This window comes from Peromyscus leucopus, chromosome 2, assembly GCF_004664715.2.
Source record: "Peromyscus leucopus breed LL Stock chromosome 2, UCI_PerLeu_2.1, whole genome shotgun sequence".
Lineage (NCBI taxonomy): Eukaryota > Metazoa > Chordata > Mammalia > Rodentia > Cricetidae > Peromyscus > Peromyscus leucopus.
The window spans coordinates 149,470,569-149,490,427 of NC_051064.1; the positions used below are offsets into that span (position 1 = coordinate 149,470,569).

At 47.9% G+C, this 19,859-nt stretch overlaps 1 protein-coding gene across 12 annotated transcripts in view; it reads right to left on the reverse strand.

The window, feature by feature from the left end:
- The window catches only part of Camta1 (calmodulin binding transcription activator 1), an 852,116-nt gene that overhangs the window by 398,959 nt on the left and 433,298 nt on the right, over positions 1 to 19,859 (reverse strand). For all 12 annotated transcript variants that reach the window (XM_028883112.2, XM_037203217.1, XM_028883109.2 and 9 more), the window contains one exon: positions 9,462 to 9,597. In XM_028883112.2, the coding sequence (XP_028738945.2) occupies positions 9,462 to 9,597 (136 nt within the window). The remainder of the gene's footprint in view (positions 1 to 9,461; positions 9,598 to 19,859) is intronic.

Consider the following 19,859-nt stretch of genomic DNA (forward strand, 5'->3'; position numbering starts at 1 on the left):
TGGTATACGCTTGTAATCCCAACACCCAGGGGAAGGCAGAGAGCCGAGACAGGAGACTTTGGAGCTCATTGGCCAGCTAGCTCAGTCTCAAAAATGAAGGTGGCTAGGGACTAAGGCAGACACCTGATACTGACCTCTGGTCTCCACACACACAGACAAATGCATGTGCACACACACACATGAACATGAACACACACATACACTACACATCAAATTTTTAAAAATATTTTCTATTTGGACCTTTATGAGAAAACTTCTATCAAGTCAAGATTTGTTCAAACAATATTTAATTGAGCACTAAATATATATGAAGTGTCATGACAAGATCTGGGCTAGTGTGCAGAAGAGACAGGATTCTTAGGAGTGGAGGACACAGGGCAAGGCTATGTCCCCAGAAGCTTGTGGGTCAGTGCCAGCTGGTGTCTTTTGCTTCAGAAAATTGGCATTCTTGTCCTGCATTGCCAAGGGCAGCTGAGGAATGGCAGGATCAACCACACCATCAGAGAATTTAGTTAGAGATTTTCAAGAGGTGCCAGCAGTCAAGTAACAAATTGTCACGCTGACTTGTGAAATTTTCCTTTTGACTTTTTCCCTTAAGACAGAACAAAACTCATTCAAAACAATTTTTTTAGACTGACTTACTTTTTATTTTATGGGCATGAGTGTTTTGCCTTCTTGTATACGTGTGCATCCTGGTACCAGCAGAGGTCACAAGAGGCACTAGCTGCCCTGGAGCTGCAGTGACTGATGGCTGGAAACCACCCTGTGGATGCTGAGAACCAAGCTTGAGTGAGTCCTGTGCAAGAGCAGCCAGTGTTCTTAACTGCTAAGGCATCATCAGTGCTTGGCATGAGACGCCCAAATGGGACCCTGCCAGCCGCAAGATGAAGCTCCAAGGGGGTAATTTGCATATCAAAGGGGTAAGGGAGTCACATGGGGGATCCATGAACCAAGGCCACTTGTGGCAGGGCAGCAGGGCAGACAGGCTGTAAGTCTTCTAGGGTGATATGACCTCATGGTCTACAGGTCACCTGTGAGCAGCCAGGCAACACACAAAGTGAACTAACTCTGTGACTTGCGCACTGGTCCCAGTTTTAGTCAGGGTAGGATATGAGCCCTTGGGTGCACCTGGAAGACACCCGCCCTTCCCCAGGATTGGAACAGAGTCATAGAAATGGAAGTGCAAGGCTACCTAACAGTTAGGAGAAAACACAAAAGCTCTCCTACGTAGTCATCAACTTCCTGCCTCCCATTCTGGTTTCCAGGGAGACAGATAAGGTGAGATCAACAGTAAAAACCACACAACCACTCAGAACGTGGCGACCAGCTGGTGCTGCCCAAGAACCTCAACCTTGGCAGCGAGAGGGATGGCCACCCCTCCTTGTCTGTTTCCCAGCAGCTCTTCCATCTCCCCCCTCCAGCCATCCCTCTGTTTCCCCATAACTGTGGCTGGATACTGTGCAGAGCTTACGTCTTCTGTCTTCCCTCTGCTGACTCAAGAGCAGCAGCGGCAGCTTCTCCTGCAGCAGATTAGACTCAAGCCCACAGGGTATGGGGCTCCCCACAGGGACGTATCCCAAAGGGTGGCCATAACTCACCTGGCAATGCTAAGAACGGGAAGACACCAGGCCATTTGCCATTCAGTCAACTGAAGGCCAGAGGTATTCTCCACCCAGCAAGCAACTGCATCTACATCTGACTGTCCACCAAGAGACAAATACATACCACTGTCTCAAACGCATGCCCAGCTCTGTGTGAGGTCATGATGGGTGGTCCCAAGCATGTGAGTAGCCCTCATCTTGAGTTCTATGTAGCGGTTCAGGTGGAAAAGAGCCCTTGGTGAGGTTGATAGTGGTAGTCAAGGGTTTATGTGGTTGTCATTGAATCTGCTAAACTTCCCACTCATGGCCTCATGGACTAACTTGAAAGGACTTTTAGGAACCATTAAGATACAAATTAAACATAAGTTCAGCCAATCCAGTTGATGGTCTGCTGAGCTGCCTCCACAAGGAAGTGTCCAGGGCACGAAGGCTCGGATCAGATTTACAGGACATTTTATTTCACCATTTAGCAGAAACGAGAATCACATTTCATTTAAGGTTCTTTGTGGCACATCTCTATCCACAAGCTGTTGTCCCAGCACCACTGAGAAAGCCCTGGGCTCCATGGTGGATGCTGTACCCTCACCCCAGAAGCCCAGCATTGGGGAAGTGCGTGGCTCATCGGAGAGAGTGGAGGATGCTGGCCCTCATGTCCTCCGTGACACCTGAACCCAAAGCTGACTAGTTCCTTTCGGCAAAGATACAAAGGAAACTGTGGTCGTGGCAGAAGAGTGACCAGGTAAATGACAGGAGCCAACGCAATGCGAGTTCAGACATGACAGGTGCCATTTACCATAAACACGCCCCGTGAAATATTTGAGATGTACCTGGACTGAAATAGTATTTACTGTTTCTCCTAATCAGCACCAGTCTGTGTATGTCGTAGTGAGGTGGTAGCCCACGTAGAGGCATTCGAAGGTCAGAGGTCGACATCAGGTGGCTTTTTCTATTCCTCACCATCTTACTTTATGAGACAGGGTCTCTCTCCTTGAGCCTGGAGCTCGATGTTTCAGCCAGGCTGGCCAGTGAGCTTCAGGAACCTGGTTCTATGCCTACCCCACCACCCAGCACTGGGCTATAGATGCATGCTGCTTCTTTTAGCTTTTGCATGGGTACTGAGGATCCAAATTCATGTCCTCAGACATGCGCAGTAAGTATTTTACCCACTGAGCCATCTCATCTCTCCAGGCCCCTTAACTGAGTATCTTGTAGTCTATCCTTTTCCCACCTCCTCTCCTCCCCTCTCCCCCTCCTCTCCTCTCCCTTTCTATCATCTCCCTACTCCTCCCGTGACCCAGTTCCAAGTCTCAGCTATGCAAGCAATGGAGAGTAAATATCTACCACATAGGATAACCAGGATACCTGAAGCCCAGGCAACATGGTGACCACAAAGTTTCTCAAACACATAGCAGCTCTCACTCCCAGCCCCCAGGAGCGGGAAGTAAGGGCAGTAGACACTCTAAACCTGGACAATAAGCTACCAGAGAGAGGATCCTTCAGTGACAAGTACTCGCTGCTCTTGCAGAAGACCAGAGTTTGGTTTCCAACACCCACATCTAGCAGCTCACAACTGCCTACAACTTTAGCTCTAGGGAATCTATGGGCTCTGGTCTTCAAGGGCACGACACTCACATGCACAAACCCACATACAGATTCTCACACATGCACATAATTGAAAATAATAAAAATGATCTTGTAAATAGAATAAGTCATTCAATGCTTGCTTTGCAAGCATGAACACCCAAGTTCAGATCTCCAACACCCACATAAAACACCAGGCATGGCCACACACATCTGTAACCCCAGGGCGGAGAGAGCAGAACAGGAGGATTGTGGGGCTCACTGGCCATATCATATGGAAACAACTGGCTTTGTTTCTGCACATTGTCGAACATGGCATTCTTCCTCCACACCCAACACCCTGAAGTCCCCATTGTCCAGACACCAGACAGAGCCTTAGCACAGAAGACATAAAGTGTCCAGCCATCTATGTGCTGGATACACAGACACATCGAAGAGCACACTCCTCCCCTAAGAAGGGCACAGGTGAAGTCCGAGGGCAGCAGGAGGAGGGAGTACTTCCCTCTGGCTGGAGATCAGGGCCTGATCCTGGAAGACTCAAAAGTCATGTGGCAACGACACAGGAAGAAACATGGTCTGCACGAGGGACACCGTCAGTGCATGGTGAGTCTACGGGAAGTGACAGGGATCAAACACAACCCTTGACTGAGAGCAGAAACTGCATCTGTCAAATGTACACAGTGGCGCAGGCGGGCTGCTGGCCCCTCCCTTGTTTCATTAGCCAGGTTCCCTCCTTATCTGTTCACTGCTGTCTCCCAAACTTGATTTGGGCACCAGACCTGTTTAGGCTGGCTACTGCGAGCATTTCCCATCATCTGCAAGCAAGATACCTATTTATCTTATGGCTGGGAACAGAGCTGAAGGGATCTGGCTCTGCTGTGAGGCGGTTATTTCATGCCCTGTTAATTCCTAATGCAGTAACTACAATATCGTTTCTACTCTTGAAAGAGGTCCTTTTTTTCTTCTTTTTTAATATGTGGCCTAAGTGCTCAAATAAAGAACATCATTCTAATGAGGACGAGTCCCCAAACCTAACCTCATTACGGCCACTGCTGCGCCAACGCCGCCTTCTAGCTTGAAGGTGCTTAATGGAGAAATGAGAGACACTGGGTTCTTCCCAGGCAGCACAACACATCAGCAAAATGTTCACATCCGAAAATGACAGTCAGAGGAAATGGACTGGCGTTTCCACCCAGGGCTGGTCCAGGTCGGGGACATCCTTTCATCACAGGATGACGGGTTCTGTCGGAAGCAGGGCTGGGTCGGGTCTCCCACTGTACCGGCAGGCAGCCTCAGTACCAGACCCATTCACTGGCCCCACAGGCAGACTGTCTTTCTTCATCAAGGGACATCTTGATCGGACAGAGGGCCTGTAGTAGAGCTCTGTCCTCTAAGCACAGCAGCCATTGTTGTCTTCACCAGAGAAGCTGAGACTATTTGAATGTCACCCTTAAGATCCGGTCTGCTGAAGTTAGAAGGAATGGGGGGGGGCACGAGACCCTCACCTCAGCACCAGCAGTGCCCCTGGCCTCTGTCCCAGCTGTAGGTAATTCTCCCCTAAGGGCCTGTGGCCTTGTGGGAGGCTAGCTGGGGAGGGGCTGCAGCTGTGCTGCTGTGGGGGGACGGGACGTCATCATCATGACTTTCTGGTGGCGTGGCCGCTTTGGGGTGACCTGAACTCATCTAAGCACCCCTCACCCCTGCCCTGTCAGTGAGCACAACAAACTCTTTAGTTTCCCCATGTCGGGAATTGGTAGACTTGCACTTTTGTCTATCCCTGACTCTCCATCTGAGCAGCAGGGGATGGAGTTGCGGGGGGAGGGGGAGGGTCTGTTTACACCTGCCCATGAAAAGGCTCATGCAATAGTCCAGGCACCAGGAAGCAGATATCCAGTTTGGCCAGGGCTGGGAAAAACACCCACATGCCACCAAGCCAGTCGTTTGTTGGGGACAGTTCCATGGACTGTTTCTCAACAGACTGTCATTGCCCACGCATGTCCTAACCTTTATCTGTCACCTGAATAGCTTTACCTCCATCTGTGCTGTGCCCTAAAACCAGGTCTGCCTTCAATGTCACCTACATTTTCCTCACAGGACCCTGGAATTCTTCCAGCACACGTCAAAACCCTAAGATTTTTGTCTCCTCCTGAGACTAGGGACCACACACCCTTCTTTGCATCCCTGCACCCCTCAGTACCTGTCACAATGCTAGTAGATGATAAGCACCCAGTAAGTGGCTGAAGGTGGACCACATATGCTGACCAGCATGAGCTGAGCTGACAGGAAAACCTAAGATCACCCTGAGTGCCAGGGCCAACAGCGGAGAAGGCTCGGGCTCCAGCCCTTTCTCTGAAGGCCTGACCATCTACAGAACAGGTACGACACGATGTGTTCTGCACAGATGTCTTTAGGAGAACCGGACAAAGCCAGTACGCCTTGTTCACGGGAGATTTGTAAACTCGTGATTGTCTACACACTGAGGGTACAGCTCTCGTCTCCCTGGAGACCCGGCAGTGAAGGAATGGAGAAACAGAGAGCTGAGAGCTGGTCTGGCCATGGGACGCACCAGGAGTCTGAGGAGAAGTGTGATTGGACATAAAATGGCCTGTCAGCATCGGGGGCCAGAGAAAAAGGGGCATAGACTTGGGAAGGAATCTTCCAGAAAGGCTCTCTGGCTGATTGCTTCTGTCACCTGAGAAGCGTGAACGTGGCTGTGGGAATTCTTAAGGCTCAGTGATCTTTAGAGCAGTCTCTTCCCCGGGGCAACACCAGATCAGCAGACAGGAGTCAGCTCGGGGGCAGGACCCACTTCAGATGTGCTGAGGCCTCATTTGTGAGGGGCTGACATCTCAGTCCCCTCCTCTCTCCTCCCACCAGCTCTGTCATCCCGGAAAGTTACTGAGCAGGCTTCTTCTTGGCTCCCGGACTCAATGGCTGATTTCGAACTAACAGCTAGTCAGCTTCAAAAGCTGCTGTCCACACCCTGTGCCCCGCCCTCACCCTGTGCCCCGCCCACACCCTGTGCCACGCCCACACCCTGTGCCACGCCCACACCCTGTGCCACGCCCACACCCTGTGCCCAGCTCAGGAAATCAATGTGTGTGGCGGGCCCCAGCCCCCAAGAACAAAAGGAGCCAGAACTGAGCTTTCCTTCTGCCTGCTGGAAGTTTTCCTGGCCTCAGGGAAGGCTTATAGCAACTGATATGTTAAATGATAGACCCAGATGTCTTTATCATGCCCTTGAATGGAGGAAACCCATGAGGATACTAAAGAATTCACAACTCTAAAACCCTGGCTGTCCATCCAGCAGGAGGGCAGCTGGAGGGGACTAGGGCTTGGGTGACACAGGTGCTAGACACAGGACCTGCCTGATGAATCCACAGGGAGGAAGTGGATTTCTGACCTTGAAGCCTAGTATACAGCACCACTGCTGCTGGCGAAGACTACCCACTGGGCTTCCCAGCCCTGCTGCAGATCACGGCTAACATAGGAGCACCACTAATGGTTGACCTTGCCAACAAGCCCTTCCTCTGGGCTATTTAAAATTCCGTAACTGTGGAAAGGCAATTACTCCAATGAGAAGGAGCCCATTCCCATGAATAAGAGAGGAAAAACTTGAATTCAAATTGCATACACTACCATCTTCTGAGGACCAGCGTGCCGGAGGGTGTAGGGGAAGTAGTCATTTCCAGTGCTGGTGGGCATGTAATTAGAGCAGTCACTCAAGAGCAATTTGGCATTGTCTAGCAAAACTAAAACTCTCACACCCAGCAATTCCTGGTCCAGACTGCTTATGTGCCCAAGAAGACCTGTGTAAGGATGCTTACTCAGGCAGTAATGGCAAAGCCAAAAGTCTGGAAGGTCTCACAGTCAAGGGGACTGGCTTAGTATGTATCCAGAGGAATATGATAGAACCATCCAAAAATGATCAGAAAACAGCATAGATCCATCTTAGCTAGAGATATTAAGACAAACTGAAGCATGTCAATTATTCACACACACACACACACACACACACACACACACACACACACACACACAACCGTCTCCAACTTCTAAGAATTCATTTCACACTCTACCTAGCCCAAGAAGCGTCTCTGGCCACTGTAGCCCATTCTGGACTCCTGGGGACACTTATCCTAAATGCTCAGCCTGTCACACCTCTCTGCACTGTTAATGAGCAGAGTGTGCAAACGTGGCCGCCTTCTTGCTCTACCTGAGTCTGTGGGCGGTGACCACACCGCCCTCTTCCTCTGTGGGGAGCACACAAAAGCTGGGACACAGCCCGTACTTGTTGCCTGATTCAGTGGGATAACACTCCAAGTGCCACGGGAAAGACCAGCCACCAAGAAGCGCAGCTGCAGGTGGCCTCCCTCTCCCCAAAACCAGAAACAAAGGCAATCATTGGCCAAGGCATTGCCATGGAGGGCTCCCGGTCCCACCGCTCACACAGCTGCTCATAGGGCGACCCAGAGAGAAAATCTCCAGCTACCGCTCATGGCCAGCAGGTCATCGATGGCCCTCTCTGATCTGCATGCGCCCCCCTCCTCCACATCCGAGGAACCTAGTCTGTAGGCGGCAAGGCTGAGCACCACAAATAACTCCCAACATAAATATGGCCTAAAAATAGCCATAAATCATTCTCATTCCATCCGGTGACAATTCTAATTTATAACAAGAGGGAAGAAAATGAACACGGTGCCTTTTTTTTTTCCCTGGGCTTCCAAGCTACTGCTGAGGACGAATTCCATCCCGCTGTTACTTACAACCAGGAGTTCCTGATTTACGTATTACTAAAGATGAAATATACCATGGGCCTCCAGGCACAGAGGCTGCTTGCTGAGGTTTAGCGTGAATTCCTGCAGGCTCTCTATGTCCTGCATAAGCAGCTTCCTTTCTCCTGGTCCCCACCCAAGCTTTCTCTCTCTTTCTCTCACTACCTATTCTTCCATTGTGGGGTGATAAGAGCCTCCCCCCCACCCCAGAGGGAAAGCCCCAACTCTCTGGGCTCCCTGCAAGAAGGGCTAATGTCTATGTATTAGCAGGACCCTGGTCACAATGCTGGAGATGGTTCTTTCCAGTAGCACGTTCGGGTAATCTGCACATTAATGTTCCATGCAGTCAATTAAACTGCACACGAGGCAGAGGAGAGGGAACTGGAATTTCTCATACCGCGGCTTTTCTTATTCATCACCATAAAACAATTCTTATTGGTATATTAAAAAAAAAAAGCACATACACATAAAACGAAAGTTATCTCTCTCCATGGGGTAATATAATAAAAGCCATTTGATGCTATTTTTGGCAGCCATAAAAGCACATAATTAATACAGGGAAAAAAATCATCGTGACAAAGTGTGTCACAAAACCCGTCAGCGCCCAAGGGCAATCCTCAGAACTCAAGTGTGCTCAGTCCCTGCTGCCCACTGAGACGTGCCAGACACTCAACATGACAGTAGCTAGGACTCTGGCCTTTACCTCTCTGAAATGCCAGCTGAATCGTGGGAGGCTTCCGAGATCTCGCCCATGGTATCGCTGGCCACATCCCTTTGAGGGTGGCAGGTAAGACCCTTGGTGGGACTGGTAAGGGATGGGAAAGAGCTGGTACTGGCTCGTCAGCAGGTCCTGCGGGACACCTGATCGGGACCCTCTGAAGGGAAGGGACTTCTCTCAGGTTGCCCCTGGGTCAGAGCCAAAATAGCAAGGTTGCATCCAGGAAAACCAAAGTTGAGTTTGGTCCAGATCCTGAGCCATCCCTATAGATCCCTCTCCACTCCAACACTGCAGGAACCCTGCTCACCCAAGAACCCATCTCATTATCTTTAACCTCTGCTGAAGTTAAAACACCCGCAGAAAGATGAAATATTAGTCAGCATGGGGAGAATAGCCAAGCCCTGAAGGGCATTACCAGTTGGCCAAAGCACCTTGAGAGGGCACTTCCTCACGATGACACCTGTCTTCCCCAGACCTGCACCCCAGCACAAACCCAAAGCACCCAGAAACACATATGATAAACACAGTAGAGGAACCCACAGGCACCTCACCAGTCCCCATCTTACACCAGTGACCCCCTAGGTAGAGCACTTTGGCCATGGTCAGCTCCAAAGAAACAGAAGAGAAACTCTCAGGTGAGAAGGCCAACGCCAACGGCAGGAACTTGACAAACAAAATTCCCTTGACAGTTGTGACTGGCCTCAGATCACTCGCAAGCAATTCCAAATTCTCTGTGGCGGCCCAGAAATGACATTTGGGGACAGGAGAGCCTTTCCCGCCCTTTACCTCCACTCCCTGGACTTTGAGCTTCATGTGGTCCTCTCTGGTTGTTTTCCCATCTTTCCTCTTCTTCCAACAGTACCCATCCTTCCTGTACTTCACTTTCTTCCTGTTGTAGAGTATCATGGAGCCATTCTGCGGTCTGCAAGTGACAAATGGTTAAGTTACCGAGAGAACTAAGCAGAAGGGAAATTTATGAAGAAAGATACCGCAGACCAGTAAAAGTCTCTACAGAAAAGCAATATTCCACATTTGCTGGGACATCATTTCTCACCTTTTATTGCGGCTCCCTGGATTAACCGTGTTTTACGGCCAGCCAAAATTTGCTTGTGGATTTGGTACCTAATGAATTAAATGTGTCAATGATAGGCTTAAAAAACAACCCCTTAGTAATTTCCACAAACTAATCAGGATATACGAGGCAGGGGCCTCGAGCTCAATAGCAAAAAAGTAGGCAAGAGAGAAAGAGAGAGGAAAAAAAGTGAAAAGAGCCAGGGGTGTTTGGCACCTGTAATATCTTATCTCTTATAGAAGGATTTTCTACACATCTTTTAATCCATCAGCCAGCATTAGGGAATAAATAAGTTTAACGCAGACGCTGGATGACTATGCTCAAAGCAGACCAATAGAAACCCTGGGTGCTGAGGCCAACCACTCTTGATTCATTGCTTGCATTTAGATCACTGCTGGATACAGACGAGCATCACGGCCCTTCTTCTCTCGCAAGCAAAGTACCTGATTCCTCCTCATTTGGGCTTCAGCTGTCAGATGTCTTAGATGCACTAGGACCCCTCATCTGTTCTGTCCATGGCTACCGCAGCTTAGGGAAATGGCAGCTCGTTTTGTTTAACAGGAACAAGCATGGCTGAGGACATGGCTCAATGAAGTGTCTGCCCTGCAGACATGAGGACCTGTGTTTGGATCCTGGCTCCCATGCAATAAACTGGGCATAGCATTGTACGCCTCTATCCCAGCACTTAGAGTCAGGAAGATCAGATGTTCCAGGTCATTCTTGGCTACATAGTGTGTTCAGTGCCCACCTGGGATACACAAGACCTTGTGTCAGAAAACAAAACAAAACAGGCCATCAAAAGTGCCAAACAAACAGAACATTGTGTTTTCCAAAGAAGGAGCATACTTTAGCCACAGAGAGCAGAGCAGTGGCATGTGTGTGTGTGTATCTGTGTGTCTGTCTGTATGTGTGTCTGTGCGTCTCTGTCTGTATGTCTGTGTGTCTGTATGTGTCTGTGTGTGTGTGTGTGTGTTGTGTGTGTGTGTGTGTGTCTGTGTATGAAGGTGCTGTGGTCACATATTTTGGGTAGGAATTTACAAAGAGAGAAAGAATTAAGGCCCTCCCCTAGCTGCCAGCAGGTGCTATAGTAAGTCATTCCCAGAATAAAGTTGCAGCAGGTGCAGATGTGGGCAGATCCAGCCCTGAAGCTAGCGCACTCACCCAGGGGCTGGCTGTGTGCTGCCTGCACCTGTCCACTCGGCACAGAAAGGCCTGCCTGTGGTTTTGTGTGTGCACGTGTCAGGGCCAGCTGAGGGAGCGCTGCACAGTCATGGGGCTGTTAGAGCAGCTCTGCACGCACCTTGGCTTGTCGCTTCTCCCCTACAGCAGAGGTGGGGAGAAGAGCACGCCCATCCATCCTCCCGCTGCTTGGGGAGAGCCTCCCGCCCCCAACTTTGCTTTCTCTGTTGAACAATGGGCCGTTTCACCATCCAGGACTGAACACCGGCTATTGATGGCTTAATCTTCCATTGTCTAGAGGGTAAAAAGAAAACCCAACCCTCCCGGGTGGCTGCAGCTAATTGTAGTTCCCACCCAGCCCGACTGTGTCATCCGGCAGCCACAGGAAGACTAAAGAGCAATTCCATGGGAAATTATAGACTTTCGATGGTGCCTCCCTACACTACATTGTTCCCTGATCAGGGTGCAATTGGTTTGTCACTGTTGGTTTCCTCCCTCAGCCTGCACCAACTAAAACAATCCCAGGAAACAGCTTCACACACTATTCACACACTATCACCTGACAGTATCTATGGTGCCTACAGGTCTGCACTGGAAGCCCCCACAGTCGGTCTCCATCTCTTCGTGGGAAGGTGACTTGGTGGGGGGGGTTGTCACTGGCCTCCTTCAGCCCCAGCAGCTCTGGCCACTTGCACTGTTACCTCAGGCCACTGAGAACCCCCCAGTTCCTCAAACACCCAGCAAAAGGTCCCCAAACCCGAGCTCCCATCCCTAAGGCCACTGCCTGGGGGCGGGGGTGCAAAGGATTATGTTGGGGCAAGCAAATGGACTCTGTGTCCCTGTCCTCTCGTGGAGGGGTGGGGGTGGGTGAAGACACACATGGAAACACAGCCAGGATACCCCTGGTCAAAAAAAAAAAAAATGGTTACCTTCTAAAGAAGACTTCAGGAAAACCACCCAGCCTCCAGGGACCAAGAAATGACCTGCGACTTGTCCCATCCCTGCCATGGTTAAGGATCCTTAGCACCTGTACCTATACGGTAAATGGTCCCCAGAGAGAGGGGACTCCCTCGAATGCAGTTCTCGTCTTCTGTTGACCTCACCTTAAAATTCTGAGAGTGGCCCTGTCATTTGTCACCGTAGCAGGACACCATCTAGGGAGCCTCAGTGTTCAACTCAAAGGACCTCAAGGAATGGAATCGTCAGCTCATTTCACAGTAATGAGAGCCAAGCAGTGTGCAACCCTCTAGTCTGATTCTGTTTGAGTTTGCTCTGCTCAGTGTGATGTGGAGGCCCCACCGCATTCCCAGGCCCTAACAGTAATAAAGGGGAAACGGCCCTGCTACAGACGGAGTCTGACGGGTTGTGCTGCCTTCCCTGATGTCAACACAGCAAGTCTGAACCTGTGGGAAGGGGTCCCAAGAAGGAGGGAGGGCCCAGGAGGTGGGCTTTAGGATGGAGGAGAAGGGCTAGGCCACAGGGGCTGACATGGAAGGGCCTCCATTTACTAACTGACCACTTAAGGCTGAGCAGGCCTGAGCAGAGCAGGGAGGCAGGAACGGAAATGCAGATGGAGGACATGGACTGTGTGGACAGAGCCAGCAACCTAACAATCCCAGCCTTCTCTGTCCTAGTCATTCACATGTACCCGCTGCTGGCAGAGAAGATCACATCTACACCCATCTATCATCTGTACACATTCTCACCTGGACACCAACTCTGAACATCCCCCAGATAACCAGCCTTTTGTGCTACAGTGTCTGGCGAGTCTGTGGCTGCCAGAGGAGCTGAGACTGCAAGATACGCAGAGACTGAATCCTAATCTGCTCTCCTGACTGGGATTGGTAGTCCTGAAGCACCCTGAGCATGGGACCAGGGGTCAGGAGGGTGGAGGCCAGGCTTCCTCTCTTGTAGTTGGGCAAATCCCAAAGCTGCTCATGTTTCCTCTGTGGAATCTGTCGGTAACTCTAGAGCTATTCCAGTATTCCCTTTGTAGGACTGGGGTAACCCAGACTTGCCCTCCACAGCTAAGGTAAGAAGGGGTGTTAAAGGTTTCTCCTCCTGTTACTAGGGTAACTCTGGGTTTGTCCCAGGTCCTACCGCTAGCTAAGGTAACTCTGGCTCCTCATTCTCCCCTCTGGAGTTGGCACAATGGAAACCTGCTGAGGAACAAGTCCTTTCCATCCGTCCCTTGCCTCCTTCACCTCCACTCTCCCCTACTGCTGCTTCCTGGGGTCGGCTGTGACATAATCTTGGGCTAGACTCCAATCTTCCTCACAGGATCTCCTCTGGGACAGAGACAGGCAGTCTGGGAGCCCGGGAAGCTCCCGAGGCCCCACTGCTCTGCACTGGCACAGAAGAGCTACAAGAGAGAACGTGGCCATGGGGAGCTTTGTTCTAGACAGGAGGCCACTACCTAAGGAACCCTTTCATCTAAGAAACTAACAGCTATGAACATCAGTTACACTCCACACAGTGGTGAAAAAAGTCCTTGGAGTAGAGGAAAGCGTCACAAATGATAAGATCTACATACATGTGGTCTAGGTGGCTGAGTGGGCGTGCCAGTGGGCAGATAACAGGAAGAAGCTAGAGATTCCACAGTGTGACAGTATGAAGAATATCCCCAATAGGCTCAGATGGTTGAACACTAGGCTGCCCATTGGTGCCACTGTTGGTGTTGGCTTAGGAGTTGCGGTCACACTTTGAAAAGCGACACGTGAGCTTCAAGGCGGCAAAGCCACGGCACATTCCCAGTCCAATCTCTCTGTTTCTTGCTTGTGGTTCAAGATGTGAGCCCTCAGCTTCTTTCTTCTCTGGCTGCAATGCTGCTGCCTGCTGCATGCTGCTGCCTGCTGCCATGCTGCTCTCTGCTCCTGCTGCCTGCTGCTGCTCTGCTGCTGCTGCTGCTGCTGCTGCCTGCTGCTGCCTGCTGCTGCTGCTGCTGCCATGCTGCTGCCTGCTGCCATGCTGCTGCCTGCTGCAATGCTGCAATGCTGCCTGCTGCTGCCTGCTGCCTGCTGCCATGCTGCTGCCTGCTGCCTACTGCAATGCTGCCATGCTGTTGCCTGCTGCCTGCTGCCTGCTGCCTGCTGCAATGCTGCTGCCTGCTGTGATGCTGCTGCAATGCTGCCATGCTGCCTGCTGCAATGCTGCTGCAATGCTGCCCTTCACAACGGACTCTAATCCTCTGGAACTGTGAGCCAAATAAACCCTTCCTTCTACAAGTTGCTTTGGTCAAGGTGTTTTGTCACAACAGAAAACTAACTAATACAGATACATGTTATAGGTAAATAGATGATAGATAGATGACAGATGATAGCTGAAGATAGATGGATGATAGATTGATAGATCGATAGATGATAAATAGATCAATAGGTAGATAGACAGATGATAGCAAAAGATAGATGATAGATAGGTAGGTAGATGATAGATGATAGATGGATAAATGGATAGACAGTGATAGCTGACCATAGATGACAGATTATTGATGGACAGATACATACACATGAAAGATAGCTAACTGAAAACAGATGATATAATGATAAAAGAACTTGCATCTCTGATAAAGAAGGGAAATAATTTAATTAGAAAGTGAGAACTAAAGAGAACTGCAAAGTCTTCTAAAAGACATCAAAGCAGGTTTTGATACATACAAAAATGTGGCATGCCTCAGCTAGGGTGAAATAAGATCATAAAATGTGACCTCCCCTTGAGTTAATTTCTGTCAATGAGAACACCATTAGCATTTTTTTTTTCTAATATAGAACATTTTCTTATAAAATTACTTAAGGGCTGGAGAGATGGCTCCCTTGTTAAAGGTGCTTACACCTCTTTCTGAAGACCCAGGTTCAATTCCCAGGACCTATGTGGCAGCTCATAACCACTTGCAACTCCAGTTCCAGGGTATCTGACGCCCTCTTCTGACCACTGGGGGTACTGCATGCACATGGTGCATGGACATACTCATCCACGCACAGACATATAAAATCAGAATAAATAAATACTATTATTTACAAGACATAAATATCAAGAAGAGCCAGATAAACCCCAATGAAGAGGCCAAGAGACAGGCCTGGTGGTGCAGGTTGTAATCCCAGCTATTTTGGAGGCTGAGGCAGGAGGCTTGAACGTTTGAGAGTTGCCTAGGCTACGAAGTGAATTCAAGGCCAGCTTGGCAACTTGATGAGATATTGTCTCAAAATAATTAGAAAAACAAGCGGCTGTGAAGATGACCCAGTCATAAAAGGGCCTGTCACCCAAACATGATCACTTGAAACGGGATCCTAGACCCATGTAAGAAGCTGAGGTGGCCATGCACTTCTGTAACACCAGCACTGGGGGAGGGAAAGAATGTGTAGAGACAGGTGGAGCCCACCAGCCGGCCAGCCAGCCTAGGCAAATCAGTGAGCCTCAAGTTCCGTGAGAGATTCTGCTCAATAGACATTTGAGGAAAAACACTGGGTGGCAACCTAGGGCCTACACATGCATGTGCACCCATGTGCAGGCATACCCCCACACATATGCCCACACCTATACTAATAAATAAACATATTATACACACATACCACACAAGCAAAACAATAAATAAAAAGAAAGTTGGTGATATTACTTAGCTCAGTGGCTGTTACCTAGTAGATGCAAGGCCCTGGGATCTACCCCCAGGAACACACATACATCATACATATACATACAACACACACACACACACACACACACACACACACTCACACACTCACACACACACAGGATAAAGACTAGCTGTACCATCTACTGACCCATACTGTAAAGCCTCTATACTTTAAAATATATGAATCTGGTAAATGAATATAGATCAGTAGAACAGAATAGACATTCCTGCTTCCATGTACAAGTTTAACTTACACGATAAATGAGCTAAATAATCAAGTCAGTGCGGAAAGGGACCAACATTTTAATATGCAATATTACCATCACCAGAGAGGAACTAGAAAGAGATGCCATTGAGAGTACCTTTCTCCCACTAACACACCACCCTAAGCAGACTGATAACTTTCCATGTAATAAATAAACCACAATACTGGAGAAGAAAATATAGGTGATTCCTCTACTACCAAAACGAGTGACACTTTCCGAACCATGATTCAAGACTCAGTAATGACCCCTGTGAGCTGGCTGCATCGGATTCCCTAAAGCGAAGGCACTAGATCTCTTTCCACAGTGGCTGATCCATCTCACACCCCACCAGTGATGCACGGGTGGCCTGACATCCTCTCATCCTCCCCAACTCCGTCTTTTGGACTGAAGCCACCCTTGTGGGTGTGTGGTAGTTTTAATTTGCATTTCCCTAATGACTACTGATGCTAACCATCCTTTCATGTCCTTATTAGCTATTCCTATAATTTCTTGGGTAAATGTCTATTTGAATCTTTAGCCCATTTTCGATTAAATTGCTTGACTTCTTTGAGCTGTCAGAAGCCTTTACATAAAGTCCTAATGGAACTATTTTATCACACACTTTCTCCAAGCCCATGATTTGAGTTTTCTTAATGGTTTCTTTGACATTTTTGATGAAAATCCAGGTTATCCATTTTCTCCTTTTTACAAATTTTTAGAGATGAAGGAAGTTGTTGTTTGGTCCAAGGCCATAAAAGTCTCCTCACGTTTTCTTCTAGGAGTTTTATATTTTTAGTTCTTTCCTTCAGGCCTGGGATGTGGTGGTTTTTGATACAGTGATGCAAAGGTCTCAGCTGATTTTTGCTGCGCTGATGTCTTAGGATCTCAGCCCCATCTTCTAGACTGAAAATGTCTATCCTACCTCCCAACCCATCTACTGAATGACTTTTGCATTTTTGTTGAAAATAAATGAAGTATAAACGTAAGGTTTTACTCTTGAACTTCATATACTTCTCTGTTCCCCATTGGATGCCAATCATCTCGATGGCTGCAGTTTTGAAGTCAGGGACCCCAGTCCTCTAACTACCTCTTTTTAAAGTTGTTTTGGCTGTTCTAAGACCTTTGTATTTCCATATGAATTTCATGATTAACTTGATAATTTAGGATTGGGGAGAAGGATTCAAGGTTTTTTTTTCTTTGTTTTAGGTTGCTTTTTTAGTGTGTATGTTTGAGTGCCTGCATATAATCACCATTGGCGTGGCAGAGCCCGGAAGAGGCACTGAATCCCCTGAAGCTGGAGTCACACACAGTTATGCCACCTGGAGTGGGTGCCGGGAACCAAACCCTGATCCTCTGCAAGAGTGGCAAGTGTTCTTAACCTCAGAGCCATGTCTCCAGCCCCCCCCCGGGGTTTCGATAGGATTGAATCAAGAAGTCAATTTGGAGAGAATTGCTGTCCTGATAGTATTGAGTGTTTCAGCCATGTCCAATGATGTGGTTTTTAATTCCATTAACATGGAATGGTCTCTCCAACTATGTAAATCTGGGCTCTCCCTGAGTAAACTTTAGAGCTTGCAATGTACAGGTATTAAAACTTGTAAAGCTAATCCATGCTAATTAATTTATTCTATTTAATGTTCTTTGTGAATGGAATTGTTACCTTAATTTCACTTTAGGGTTGTTCATTTCTACTTCACAGATGCATAATTGACTTCTATATATTGATCTTGGTGAAGGTGACAATTGATCGCTAACTTGATAGGATTTGGGATCACCTTGGAGGCAAGCCTACAGGCACACCTGTGAGGGACAATCTAGATTAGGTTAGCCCCTGAGCATGCCTGGGAGGGATTAGTTAGAATAGCTTAATTGAAGTGGAAGATGTTCCCTGGGTGTGGGACCTGTGCAGAATAAAAAGGAGAAAATGGAGCTTGATCGCTGTGTGAGTAAAGACACTTGCTGTGCAAGCTCTTGGTGACCTGGGTCCCATCCCCAGATTCCACATAAAGCAGGAGAGAACTACTGACTCAGAGCTGCCCCTTATCCTCACATGCTCACCATGTCACCCTGGTATGCACGCCTCCACAAAACACAACAATAATTATAAGTGAAATAAAGTCTAGGTTTCTTCTTAAGAGAGAGAAAGCTGGGCCCTGGCACCCACTGCTCTGTTTCCCGACTGTGGATGCCATGTGAGCAGCTGCCTCAATGACTTCGTGCCCTGATGAACTGTACCCATGAGCTGTGAGCCAAAAAGACCCTTTCTTTTTAAATTGCTCTCACCAGGGTATTTTGTCACAGCAACAGGAAAGCTGGCTGTGACAACCATGTATGTACCAAGACCTTCTAAATTTCTTCTATTAGTTCCTGTAAAGTTTTTATAGATTACATAGGCTTTCTACATGTGGAATGAAGACACACACATGAGTAAAATGATCTCATCTCTTCCTTTCTGCTGTGGCTGCCTTTTAACTCATTTTCGTGCTTCGTTGACCTGGCTGAGTCCTTCAGTTCAGAAGTGGTGAGAACACCTTCCACTGTCCCAGTTTTAAGGGGAATGCATTCTACTTTTCGTTTGGTTTGTTTTCTTTGCCTTTCAGTATAGTATCAGCTATAACAACAATTTAGAATTCTGTGAAACGGGCTCAGGAAGCTACTTGATGAGGCCCCCACTGACCAGCCTTGGAGCAGTCTGAGTATGAGTAAGAGTAACAAGTACAGTGATTGGAATTCATTAAATATGTTTAATCTCCGGATTCATTGTGGTCCTAAAATAAACAAGCAACGGCAACAAAATCCACAGACTGCTCACTGCAGGGGGACACCTGTGACCTAAGACATCATTCTCAAAACCTAAAAAACAAAAACAAAAACAAAACAAAACAAAACAACAAACACCAAAAGGCGGGGAGAGAATCACACGTGTCCCATCTTCCCTGTCACACGGCTCTCCTGAGTTATCAAATAGAGGAAGATTTTCTCTACAAAAGCCCTCCAGTCAATAAAAGAGACGGAGGAAGGGAGCAAGAGGCAGTCCCATCATCTGTAATCTCAAGTGCATTAGCAGAGCTGGCCAGGTGCAGAGCTAGTCAGGTGGGCACCCCAGGGCACTCACCAGAGACAGTCTGGTGGTAAGTGTCCCTCAGTGGGAGCACCTTCTACTACTGAACAAACAAAAAAGACCTTGAAGAGAGAACACTACATCGGGTGGGTACATGTTGGGGAGAAGGGTCGGGGGGGGGGTTGGAGAACTGGGGGGTGGGTGGGTACTATCAAAATACATTTTATAGATGTATAAAATTCTCAAAGAATAAATAAAAATACTACTAAAATAAAAGACCTTAAAAGTCAGTCTCTCGACTCAGTTTCCATTTTCTCAGCCTCAGGGGACAGGAATATCCTAAATGATGCCATGGGGGAAACTGTCAATAAAATCCAGACCAGAAGAAACCACTAGAGGACAAACGGCCTGACTTCTTCAGCCAGGTCTTCAAGAAACAGAGCAGGAGTGAACCGGATCAGGACATACACGTTACAACACGCCGAAACACATCCTTTAATTGAGGTGGTTATCCCTAAGGTGGGCATTGACCAGGCCAGATGGACTGTGTGTGCATGTACACATACATGTGTATATGTATGTTTGTGTATGTGTATATATGTGTATGCATATGGATGTATATAGGCATATGTATGTGTATAAGTGTGTGTATATATGTCTATATATAGATGTATGTGCATATTGTGTATACATGTGTCTATATGTATATGTGAGCATATGTGTATATGAATATATATATTTGTATATGTGTTACATGTATGTAGTATATATGTATATCTATATATAATGTGTGTGGTGTATATATACATTACATATACATAGTATGGAATTTATGAGACAATTTGAATCTCAAACACTGACATTCTAAATAATAATAATTTTGAATTATTATTAACTTGAACTGATTGTTGCAGTACAGAAGTATTTTTAATACTTTTAGAGATACAGATTAAAGTATTTATTGATTAAATTGTATGACATCCAAGCTGTACTTCACATA